General features: G+C 36.9%; 1 protein-coding gene across 1 annotated transcript; it reads right to left on the bottom strand.

Moving 5' to 3' along the window:
* Positions 1-1002: 1002 nt before the first annotated feature.
* Positions 1003-10502, bottom strand: LOC113639627 (5-hydroxytryptamine receptor 3A-like). The gene is made up of 10 exons (XM_027141620.2): positions 10300-10502; positions 10098-10190; positions 9834-9979; positions 9632-9676; positions 7887-7993; positions 7451-7620; positions 5474-5595; positions 4816-5026; positions 4538-4660; positions 1003-1803 (listed from the first exon to the last, which is right to left on the bottom strand). The coding sequence occupies exons 2-10, from the start codon at positions 10150-10152 to the stop codon at positions 1562-1564; spliced, it is 1221 nt and encodes a 406-aa protein (XP_026997421.1). The 5' UTR covers positions 10153-10190; positions 10300-10502; the 3' UTR covers positions 1003-1561.
* Between the last annotated feature and the right edge of the window lie 2334 nt (positions 10503-12836).

Genomic DNA, 12836 nt, shown 5'->3' with positions numbered 1-12836 from the left:
TTAGTACTGTTAGTTAATGTATAAATTTAACATTTCACAACATAATAAAAAATCTATATTTTCCCAGCACACCTCAGCCACTCTTTCATTGATCTCTGCATCCAAACATCAATTTCTTACCAAGTAAATAATAAATGATGCTTAAACATTTCAGGATTCTCTTGGCTGACACCATGTTTCACTGTTCTACAAACATAACAGAAAGAAATCATGTTCCTAGGATGTTTCTGTCAAAATCTATTTGCTTTTATTTCTATAACAGCATTAGTACATTTAATAACAAAAAAGGAGTCCAAATCTACCTTAGCACTCCAGCTTGGATCCAGTTCTTCCCAGTGCTCTGAGGAGGGGATGTCAGATGGCTTTTAATAAGCACCACTATTTACTTCAGTTAAATCGTTATGTGATGTGTTCTGGACAAAATACACATCCCCTATTTAAAGCATCTATGCTGTAAACATGATCCACATTGTGCATTCTGACTTTCTTGTCTATTGCTGTTTAATCCACGTTAGCATTCATGTGATGTTTGAACACATGAGCATATAATAGCACATCTTTAATTACCTCTGTTTGCCTCCCTGTCTGGCTGGAGTTCAATAGAAAGAACAAAAGCAGATGAATCTGATCTCAAAAAAATAGTCTTTGGGTTCTATTTCATTAAAAAGTACAATAGAAAACAGCCTATAGTTCTCTTGTTAGATGGTGAGTCACTGAAAATGGGAAATTGGGGTTTTAGTGGCATATAATGGAGGTTCTGAATAAATTTTAAGAAATAATCTGGTAACGGACATTATTTAAAAGATGTAGTCAGAGCTTTAGCAATCCCAGAACCAAAACCATTCTTAAGTGTACAGTAAATGACATTTGTCATATTTGGTAACAGTGGTTTGATTCCACAATTGACTATAATTTATAGATTGATGTAATGAACCAGACTCAATTAAATGCCATGTGCAAAAGGTTTATTTACAAATTCCAAACACAAGCAACATCCAAATCTCAAATCAAAATAAATTTAGATATATGTATAGTCAGATATTTGTAGAGGTACTGTATACTTAGATTAATGTAAATATTTAGTTCACAGAGTAAAGAGAAAAAAGCATAAATAGACAAATATGAGGCAATATCCATAGTCAGTAAGCAAAATGAGGGTTGACATACAGAATCATCATAATAAGTACCAAGTAGGAGTGGTATATATTGCAGTGTTACAATTATTCATTCATTAATTGGTTCATTGGATCTTTCATTCATCTTCAGCAACACATTAGCCTGCTACTAACAGTATTAGTCATTAGCATATGAGAAATATTGTTCGAATGAATTCTATGAATTTTTAGCATTTCAGCCATTGTTTTTTAATGTTTGTCGTATGAACAATGTCTAGGAATGAATGTAGAAATGTAATTATTCAAATATAAGCAAAATCAGTGACCATTCTGGTAGTTCATATTGGCTGCATGGACATTTGGACATTTAACCCTCTACTCCAGATCTATTTGTAGATATACACTGAGAGTGCATAGATGATATTTTAAAAGACAGAAAACTATTGCTACCAGAAATTCAAGTTGTCAACATTACAAGAATCAGTTTTGGTAAAAGTAATCACACATAAACTGTAAATAACATCAAGGCTCACATATGCCCAAAAACAGATATTGTCCAACTTGGTTGCCAGCATTTGCTTTTTCTTCATCTCACTTTCCTTTTTATCCATCTTCTCCACAAAATTCACAATCTTCCTGAGATAATGCCCATCTGCAGTCATGTCAAGAAACTGCATTCCTGTTTGATCTGTTCAGAGAGAGAGAGAGAGAGAGAAAGAGAGAGAGATTATTGTGAAATATACTGTGCCTCTTTATGACAATCACTGTCCAAAAACGTAAGAAATCAAACTTGAACAATTTATGAATGATTTTTAGTTTGCGTTTTGCACATTGTTTAAGTGAAAAGAAAATATGCAACAGATGTGAGTGTGTGTGTGGTTGGGGGGGGGGGGGGTGTTGCTCAGGGGGGTTGAATTTTTTTTAAACCTTATTCTAACTTATTACACACTTTTGTCTTTTCCCGTTAGGGGTCGCCACAGCAAACCATCTGTTTCCACCTAACTCTATCCTCGGCTCTATCCTCTATCCTCCACTCGCACCAATTATCTTTATATCCTTTTTCAACACCATCCATATATCCATAACATCTTTGGCCTATCAATATAACCATCTCCCTCCTCTGTACATGTCCAAACCATCTCTATCTATCCCCTCTGTCCTCCCCAAAACAGCCAACCTGAGCTGTCCCTCTGATGAGCTCGTTCCTAATCCTGTCCATCCTCGTCACTCCCAAAGAGAACCTCATCATCCTCATCTCTGCTACCTCCATCTCTGCCTCATGTCTTTTCCTCACTGCTACAGTGTCTAACCAATACAGCATACTGTAACTGCTCTGTCTTGTACACCTTTCCTTTGAAACACTCCTGACACAGGAAATGACGGAATTTTACCGTACATATTTACAGCGGGTCTATTCGGACAGGATTAGTATTACCTGAGGTAATTTTTCCGGACCTTTTTACAGAAGGTAAAAGTCGCCGTAATCTTTACTGACATTGTCCGTAATGATTCCCAAGATGGCACATTCGGACGGGACTAAAATCACAGAGAAACTTTACCTCCCATGTCAAAGTAATCCAGTCCGAATATCGCTAAAGTCAGTAAAGATTACGGCGACTTTTACCTTCTGCAAAAAGGTCCGGAAAAATTATCTCAGGTAATACTAATCCCGTCCGAAAAGACCCGCTGTAAATATGTACAGTAAAATTCCGTCATTTCCTGTTTAAAAGTAGTTTTTGGCGCGTTTTTGCAAGCATGGAAGCGCCAAGTTGTCTGTTTGCGCACGTGATAACAGGACGCAACGTCATACGCACATGACGACAAGGAGGTTACTGTGGTGCGTAAAGCGAGTTACCCCTCCCACTTCTGCTAGTTTTATTGAGATGTCTTGTCCTGTGCGAATTGGCCAATTAATATTACAGACGTCCTGAGGTAAAATTGCATTACTCCACGTCCCCACGTAGAACTAATCCCGTCCGAATAGTGCTTTAGCCTAGCTTCCACTACCCTTTCCGATAGCTTCATTGTGTGTTTGTAACCTAGTGAACCAGCATTAATGTATTCAGTGTTAGAGATTTAAGCACTTATGTACGTCGCTCTGGATAAGGGCATCTGCCAAATGCTGTAAATGTAAATGTAAATGTAAATGTGTTTATCACTTTATAACTCTGTACTTGTCACTTAATTTACTCTGCCTATTTAATTCTAGCTTCTCCTCAAAGGCATTTTGGGTGAAGAAAAATATGTGACTAAATGTCATCCAACTCTTCCACTCTTCTTTAATGTGCTGAACACACAGCTAAACTGATAACTGTGGTCAAAAAAGACAAATGCAAGAATACACTAAAACTCCAGAACTCGAGCAAAACTTGGTGAGGCCCAAAGGAGGAGTGAGGAACACGGCAAGGACCAAGGGGGGAGCGAGGACGACAGCAAAGCAAGGTGACTAAAGTCCTCAGCCAAGATAGGCTGCAAGAGTGACATCCTCAGCTGAGTAAGGGACAGAGCAAAATTTTCAGCCAAGCAAGTGGGTCGAGAGTGGTTCTCAGACTAGCAAGGGGTGGAGAGAGGTCCTCAGACTAGCAAGGGACGGAGAGAGGTCCTCAGACAAGCCACGGGTGGAGAGAGGTCCTCGGATGAACATGGGGTGGAGCAACATCTTCAGACAAGCAAATGGGGCAGAGACACTACTGTACTTCAGCGAGGAGGAATGCAGGTGAAATCCTACACAAGGCAGGGGGCACAGCCACATCCTCCATGGAACAGGAAAGTGGAGCACAATGAGGTGGAGCGGCATCCCCCACAGAGCCGGAAGTGGGGCAGAGCAGGGATGCAGAGTGGAGGTCAATGATTGGGTAGGTATAGTTCTTATTCAGGTGACCTAAGTGACTTGAAACTGGGGAATCCTCTGGGTTGGAAGCTACCCTCAAGCTTGGCAGTGATCTGGTCCACACAAAGGAGTTTAAAACAAGTAGCTAACTGACTGAGACACTAATTACTAAACCAACAACAGGTGCACAACTAAACAGGGTATATGAAACACACAACCAAAGAAGAGTTACTCAAATTCTGCAGCCCTGCTTACACCCAACAAAATTATCAACATGCCAAAGTTTTATCAGCAAAATACTACACCTGCACAGAAATGAAGCCCAAAATCTGGAAGTTATCAGAACTGCACAATTGTTGTACTTATTTAAAGAATATGAGAACTATTACATAATTCAACGTATGATATCTATTGAATTGGATTATGGAGCAGTGGTTACGATCTATCAGGTGAGTTGAAAATGTTAATGTTGTGGGACAATTTAATTTGAGTTTGTACTTAATGGTACAGTATAAAGGGTAAGTACAGAGTATAAGCACTTGGTGAAAACTAGATAGCCTATATATCATTGCCATATGTGTGTTAAACCTGCCTGGTTTACTCAGCTTTGGAAGTTTGCAACACAGAATATTGCCCTCTGTTGCCACCTTTGTGAACACCATGGATATCAGCATACTCAGCACCAGAACGAACATGCAGAAGCAGAAGTGATAACCTGGAAAATGGGAATTAGAATTATAAAATGCACAGTTATTTATCGAGGAATTCCTTTACATAAATAATGAAATAAATTCAGCAAAGGTTTTGATGTTAGGTAGCCATGAATACATCATTTCAGTGCTGCAGTACTTTTCTTGGAGACATACTCACGTATCAGAGGGCTGCATGTTCCAGTGTTAGGGAGGTAGTCAGTGAGAATGAGAAGGAACATGGTAAAGCTGAGCACCAGTGTGATCTTGAAGGAGCTGCGTTTTCCCCCATCCAGCGGCAAAGCAAAACTCACCAGATCAGCGATCATGATTAGTGCACTGGGCAGGACCAGTGAGACCATTGCTTTAAAAGGGTTGCTGGATATAGTGACCTTTACAAGTTGGAGTATGAAAAAGAAAAAAACATTCGGCATTAAATAACTTTATGTATTATAGGTCGGGGACAAGAATTTGTGTTTACTTGACATGTGGGTCACTTTAATTAATCAACCTTTCTCTCCAGATATTCAGCATGGTGATATGTCAGAACACTGTCTTTCAGTGAGACGTTTTACCTCTTTTGGGATAACCTTATACAGAATTTTAGTGTTTGAAAATAACATCTTCAAACTTTACAGAAAAGATATAAACAACAAACTAAAAATTCTTAAAGCCCTGAGAGTCTACTTACATATGAAACATTAAGCACCACTATGTAGTGTGACATATGAAAAAAAAAATTCAATGCTGAACATGGGAACCCCAAAACAGGAGCTTTTATTGATAGGCTACAGTACGTGCTATTTGTGCGGGAGTGTCAGAATAAATAAATGATTTACATAGATATAGTTGTGGTTCTTTGTCCCTGTGTCATTTTTGAGGTTCACTGACAGAGTGGTCCATTCAGTTCCATCACCAGTCTGTGCAGATAGTGAGCCGTACTGGATTTGCAGCCCACAAGCTAAACCACACAAATATAATTGCATTACTATTAAAAATTAACTTTTGTAATTCATTAATAAAAAATGATAACACAATAAAGATCCCAGTTTTCATTTTGTCTGTACATGTTTATGGATTAAGTGCGGATGTTTGTACCTTTCCACGTATTTCGTTGATGGAAGTGTAAAGAAAACCTATGCAGCTGCCATTTTTCTTGTTTTCATGTTTTATGAAAATTAGTCATTACTGGCATGTGCAAACACCATTCAAGCTGTAAAGTCTCAGAAATTACTGAAGAAGTCTTTAGGCCTTAATTGACTCATTAGAACTCATTAAAAGGGACCAGATTTCTCATTAGGAATTGCCATCAGAGAATAATCATTCCTCTGACTCTTCAAACCATGTCCTAACACTCATCAACTAAGTGTTCACCTAAGCAGTAGAGTCAGGAATCTTCCCCTTGTGTCCCAGATTCATGCCTTGTCTCCACCCATGTCTCCATCATGGGTTGTATTCAAACCTTGAGTTTCTCTGCTCTTTGCAAAAATACCGTTCAGTGTTATACAGTACCATGTCTTTAATGAGCTGTTTGTCTTGTGTTATTCTGGTTCTAATCTCGTTCTTTTCCTCGTTCACATATTTTGTTTATTGTTTGGTAATTGTCTGACCTCTGACTGTGCACCTTTCTGGAGTTTGATTCAAGTTTGAATTTGTCTGCTTGCTGAGTAAATAAAATGCTTTTCACTGCAGTTGCCTCCAATCCAACCTCCCTTTACATGACAAGCTGACTAAAGATCAGAAACTGGATCTAACTGATGCCTGAATGCTGGACAGAAAACCAAAGCCAAATCTCCAAATGAGATCATGGACATGTGATTTAGCTGATAGATCATTTGGTTGATCTGCATGGAAGATTACTATCCTAACCTAAAGGAAACGTTGCAGACTAATGAAGTAACAATACATTTCTTTCATCAGCAGTCACCAAGTATGTTTGGACTAAAAAGGGAGCAACTTTTGATGAGAAGTACAGTACATCTCACCAACTTTTATGTATAGGGGTGTTTGTCAGCAGATCATAATCATTCTTAATCTGTAGGTAGAGCTTAAACATGGCCCAAGAATAATTCAGGACTAGAAATGTCCACAAAGGAGGAGGGAGTGAATATTCTTTAACAAACAAACAAACAAACAAACAAACAAACAAATAAATAAACAAATAAATAAATAAACAGAAAAAAAGATATAAAATAAATATAAAAACTAGCCTGCTATGATATCTGCCAAAGGGGTTGTAACCAAGTACTGGCTTAGTAGGGTGTCAAAACTTTTGCACAATAGTTTTAGTTCAAAGATTTCGTTTTACTTCAAAAATCAACAAAATGTGTAATGCCCAAATAAAATGTATAGTGCTGTGCCCAAATACAATACTATGTGTGTAAAAGCCTTTGGGGTCAGGCACTGATTGTCATACTGGAACTTATTTGGCCCCTTAGTTCAAGTGAAAGAAAATCTTAATGTTATAGCATCCAAAAGCATCATATATATTTTAGAGTTTTGCTTATTTGAGTTATCAAGTTAGTCTTTCTGTCTGAATGGACCTTCCTGTCTTGTCAGTCTCTCTCAACCCTTATTTTGTCTTACAGAACTGCTGAGCTATGGATTTTATAAATCCCAGCAGTTTTGTAAATACTCGAGCCAGCCTGTCTGCCACCAGCCTGTCTCTCAGATCACTTTTTGTCCCAAGTCTAATGTCCAATGTGAACAATAACCGAAGCTTGATCTCCATCTACATGATTTTATTTTCTGTTCTGCACTGCAGCCTTAATGATTGTCTGCTCATTTAGTGTAAATTGCAGTCTTGTAAATCTTACAGCTTTGGCTCCATCCATTGATAGCCACAGGACAAGAGCCTTCAGCAAAAGGATAGGTGAGGAGGTTGATTCTGCACAATATCGTGGTATACATGACAATGGCGTAGTTCACAGTGCCATCGCGTTTTACCACTATATCTTCAGTAGCAGGTTTTATGTTCAAATATATTCTAGAACACAGAGGTAGAAAGATATTGCTTGCTATCACTTGTGGTATAATAATATTTAACATTTCACACAACACTGAATACATTAACAAGATATCTTACTTAAGAAGATAGTTTACAAGATATCACACAACATTTACTGTGTGTTTGAAGTAACTGATTACTGATTACTACTAATTCATTTGGATGAATAGAATTTACCAAATAAATGAAATTGTAATTGTAAAGTAATATTTAAGCTAGGAAAATAGTGCTCAAATCTGACTTACGCATTCTCCACAATGAGATCAGGAGTCCATATTTTCTTCACAGGCAACATGATTTCATTAAATGTGTAATTTGTATCTGACCATTTAAGGTCTGGGTCAGTCCACTCCTAATATAGAAGACAAAAATACTGAGATTATTCGTCCTGACCACCAAATGGTCTCACACATACTTTCATGCCTCAAAGTCTAATAAAGTCTTTTTATTTTTGTTCTTCCTACTTGAATCAACACAATTTATCTTCACTTTGTAGTACTATGAGTATATACAGAGTCATACTGACTTAGTAACTACACAGTTTTGTGCTCTCTAGTTTCTATTTTAGCTTCTAAATATATAACAAAATACATTATTGTTGGTATAAATGGAGGCATTAGCTACAAGTTATACATATTCGTAACACGATGAGTATTTTGTTCCTAGTTCTCACAAGGAACAATTCGACATTTATCTGTTTATAAATAAATTCTATATTTGTGGTAACTTGATTCTGGTTGCTTTTGGGTCATTGCCTGTAAAAAAAATAGCTTGTGGTTAACAAGCCAACGTCTTAGTTTTTGTACCTGTATCTGGGGAAGGCTGTGCAACAGAGTAACTTTTATCAGTACAGATTTAAAATGCTATTGCAGTACAAGAAATTAGTCTACAAGAGTGGATCTCTTTTGCTATCCATGCTATTACAACAGGGAAAGGCTTAAATTGGTAGTCCTATGTGTTTAAGTTCAAAAGCTGGTGAGTGGCACAACACTGTGGACAGATCCTGTCATCTAGTGGCCAGAACTATAAACTGACATCAGAAGGTCCAGACTCATCCATAGGAGCTTTTGGCCAAAGAGAGTGTCTGACATGTAAGGCAACCAATCACAGTCTGTTATGTCCAGTGTCATGTTTAGAGATGTGAAAATGTAAAGTCAGTCTCCCTAGAAATACAGACAATCATGCAACCATATATGGTTAATTTAAGAAAGTTGTGCATGTACCATGAACTTCACATAATTTGGAAAGTCCAGTGTTTAGCTGATCCTCATATGCGTTCATTGTCACACTATCTTTCGTGAAGTAAGCAGAGTTTCTATGCGGAAAGTTAAAAAAACACGAGCCACACATCTCCCAGAAATCCTTTATAGTCCAACTAATCACATAACTTCAAAACTCCTGAAGTGTTTAAGATTTTGTGTGTCATATGCATCAGAATTTCAGCCAACGCTTCATGGGCTGGAGTCTGACATCTAAGGCTGCTAAACCCGTTGCTGTCCTTAATGGATTTCCTAAGTCCATCTGACCTTGCTAATACTGTGCCAAGGGCAAAGACAACTATAAGTGTCACTGAAACTAACAGATCTATCTGAAAGCCATAATCGAAAGGTGGAAATCCACCCAACAGCATGTTGCAAACCAGGGACCTGAAACTCTGAGGTGACAAAGCTGCCCACTGCATCATTTAGAAGAAAAATAAATCAATTTGTGTGGAATTTAATCTATTTAGAAACATATCTAACTATACAGTTGGCTAACAAATTTGATCTATTTTAAAAACTGTTGTGTTTACACACATTTCATTTAAATGCTAACACAGTCATATTCCCAACACGGGGAATGAACTGTTGATAGTTCAAGACACTCATAGTGAACTCAAACCCACACTTTTCTTTCCACTGCAGTAAGCTCTCACTTTTAATGCACTGTTCAAATTAAATACACTTTAACTTTAACGTTGTAAAACTGAAGAGATAAAAAATTTACTCACCATGTTAATTTTAAAGCGGCTAGAGAACTGCATAGTCTGGGTGTCCTTCAAAGAAAAGAAAAGGGGAAAATAATATTTTCAAGATTTGATAATCTTTCTCATATGTTTACTCTGTGTGTTTTACACCATGTAGTACTTAAAACACACACACAAAAGGTATTGTGAATTGTGAATGACATAAACAGAATGTTTAGTTACTTACAACAGACAGCATCTTGTACTGGATAGATGTGAGGTTTACATCAATAACACACCCCAGAGACTGTGGTGCACTGTATAGGCTTTTGTTAATGAGGTCGTTAGCCAGGCATCGGCGTGACAGACAAGCAGTCGTGTGTCCTATGAAGACTAAATAACAACTGAGTTATAAATAATACCAAACTTAATTAGAATTATAAAGTTCTACAAACAAATCTAAAAACAATATTCTAGTGAATACACAAACAGCAAAAAACAAAGTTCTTACCAAAGAGGAAAGATGCAGTAATGAAGAACTTTGGGATTTTCTGTGTAGGTGACATTCTCACCTTTGATTCAAACCCCAAACAAATATTCACTACTGTTGAGAAGAAGAAAGCAAATTTCCTTTCAAATGCACAAATAAGAAAATTAAATCATACCCAAATATCCAAACTCTATAATTTCAGGGTAGTGTGTAAAAGACCTACTTCTTCCCCAGTGCTCATCCAGCTGAAGCTCATCTCTACCTATATAGCAAACAATGAGATAGCTTTTTTTTAAAGGAACTACTACCTACATTGACGTTCCAGTTCTTGAAATATCGTGAGCAACACAACACAAAGCTATCTGAAGAGCTTCTATAGTTCACTATAAACATAATGTTCCCATAAAAGCTTTGTAATATGACCAGTTATGAGAATTAAGCCAAAGAGGTCCATTTATCTGCAAGTTGTATAGATTGGACCTGTTTACACAACGTACAATGAACAGTATTTCTGAATTCTCTGAGAGGGCTTTTGAGTCTAGATAGGATTGCTAATGGATGGGTAAATAAAGGCAATAAGTCCATAAGTATTCGGACAGTATTATGATCTCATTTAAAAAAAAAATTAAATCTGTACACAGCTGCAGTGGATTTGAAATGAAGGTATCAAGATTATAGACATCAAGAGTGTAAACTTTGAGCTTTAATTCAAGGGGTTTAGGTGATTTAGGAATTTATTTAGGAAACTTTTTTATATAATCCTTCCATCCCTCCCTACAGGCTCAAATGTAATTGGACAAACTAACATAATCTTAAAAATATGATCGATTTTTAATACTTGGATGCAAATCCTTGGTAGGCCTTTACTTTACTACAGCCACACTCAGTTGGGTTGAAGTCAGATGACTGACTCAGCCATTTAAGAACATTCCATTTTTACCTTAAAAAGCTCTTGAATTGCTTCACGGTAAGTTTTGAATCATTATCCATCTGCATTGTGAAGCTGGTCGGTTTTGAAGCAGACTGATTCTGAGTAGAAAGTATATTTCTATACACTTCAGAATTCAATCTGCTACTTCTATCAGCAGTCACATCATTAATAAACAGCAGTGAGCCAGTTGCACTAGCAGACATATGACCATGACATAACACTGCCTCCACCATGTTAGACAGATGATGTGGTGTGCTTTGGATCATGAGCTCTTCCTTTTCTTCTCCATTACTCTGCTCTTCCCAACATTCTTCTATATGTTCTTTTTTCTTTCTGTACTTGATTGTTAGCAGAGGTTACATCTTGAGTTAAATATTCTACATTCTCTTAAATATTTACATTCATGAAGTTATCTCTTGATCGTATACTTTGACATTAATAAGTCTAGCTCCTTGAGTGAGTTTCTGACCTGGCTAGATGTTGGGAAGTGATTTTTCTTCCTATTGCTATTACAGATTGTCCAGATTTTAAGAAAACTGTAATGCTAAAACACTATTAGACTGTATGGGTAAAAAATACAGAGAAATTCAGCAACTCGGTTGTCATGATCCGCAGTCATTCCACTATTATGTTGCTAGTGCAGAGAAAAGTCTTGATGTCTGATTTTGTATAAGTTTGGACCCTATTGCAGATAAGTACAGAAATTTAGTTTAATTGAGTAATTGATGCTCCGAAAAAATCAAATACAAAAAACACATAAATAAAATATAATTGAAATAAACTGAATAATAGAAATTAATAACATAAACATGTATAACTTGTATTAACATGTGTTAACTGTTACAAAAACATGCAATAAAAAACTACAATTAACAAAAAGCAAAAACAATAAAAAAAACACTATCCATGTTTTTCTTGTACAGTATTATCACGTGTTAGACAAAAAAAAACACTGTACAATCATTGAAGGTCAAAGAATCAATGCTGGGCTGCTTGCCATCTTTGACTGGAAGAGTTTCAATAGGAATAATAATTTCAATAAGAAATATAACCACAATATAAGCAAATGTTTTACATGTTAAGGAGATCATCAGCAAGAACCCTGGCGTGTGAATCAAGAAGAAGAAGAAGAACTTAAGATACTGGCCTGTGATTTTTAGCTACACCTCTTAGTTCAGCAACAAAAAAAAATAGCATAGTCTATTCCTCAACTTCTTTTATTTAGATTTACATTTATGCTGATGTTCTCTCTACCAAGCAGAACCACATCTCATTCAGAAAGCTAACCAGAAGAGACTGTTGTCTACCAGAGCTACAGAGTATTTTAAAAAGTTTAAAATTGTTCTGTTGCAAGAAGCCCTTGAACAAGGCCCTTGTGTAAAAGTCGCTCTGGATAAGGGTGACTGTACAAATGCTGTAAAATTCTTTCAAATGCTGTAAATGCAAATGACAAGAAGAAGTGGGACAAAAAGGAAAATAATGCCAACTATACCGAGCAAAAGGTTTACTGGGAAGAAAAATACTGCACCCTAGTGGACAGTGCAGTGCATTTGCAACAGAGCCCTGCATGTAGAACTGTTTAATTTAGTACAAACAAACCACCTGCATTGCCATGAGGTTGATGTTCTATACGAATATGACTCGGGGCCTGCTAATCATTTTGGTGTTTATTTTAATTCATTTATTTGTTTTTGACAGTTCTTAGAGTAGTGCTTTTATTAGTAACCCAATGTGTTCACTACTGAGCCTCTAATGCTCTGGCATGGCAGAAGCTAAGGTCATTATAAAACAGATTTGAAGAGCAGTGTTGCAATCGTTTGGGAGAATGA

Source organism: Tachysurus fulvidraco, chromosome 15 (genome assembly GCF_022655615.1).
Source record: "Tachysurus fulvidraco isolate hzauxx_2018 chromosome 15, HZAU_PFXX_2.0, whole genome shotgun sequence".
Classification (NCBI taxonomy): domain Eukaryota; kingdom Metazoa; phylum Chordata; class Actinopteri; order Siluriformes; family Bagridae; genus Tachysurus; species Tachysurus fulvidraco.
The sequence above is the reverse complement of the archived record's forward strand: the minus strand, read 5'-3'. Positions and strand labels throughout refer to the sequence as shown.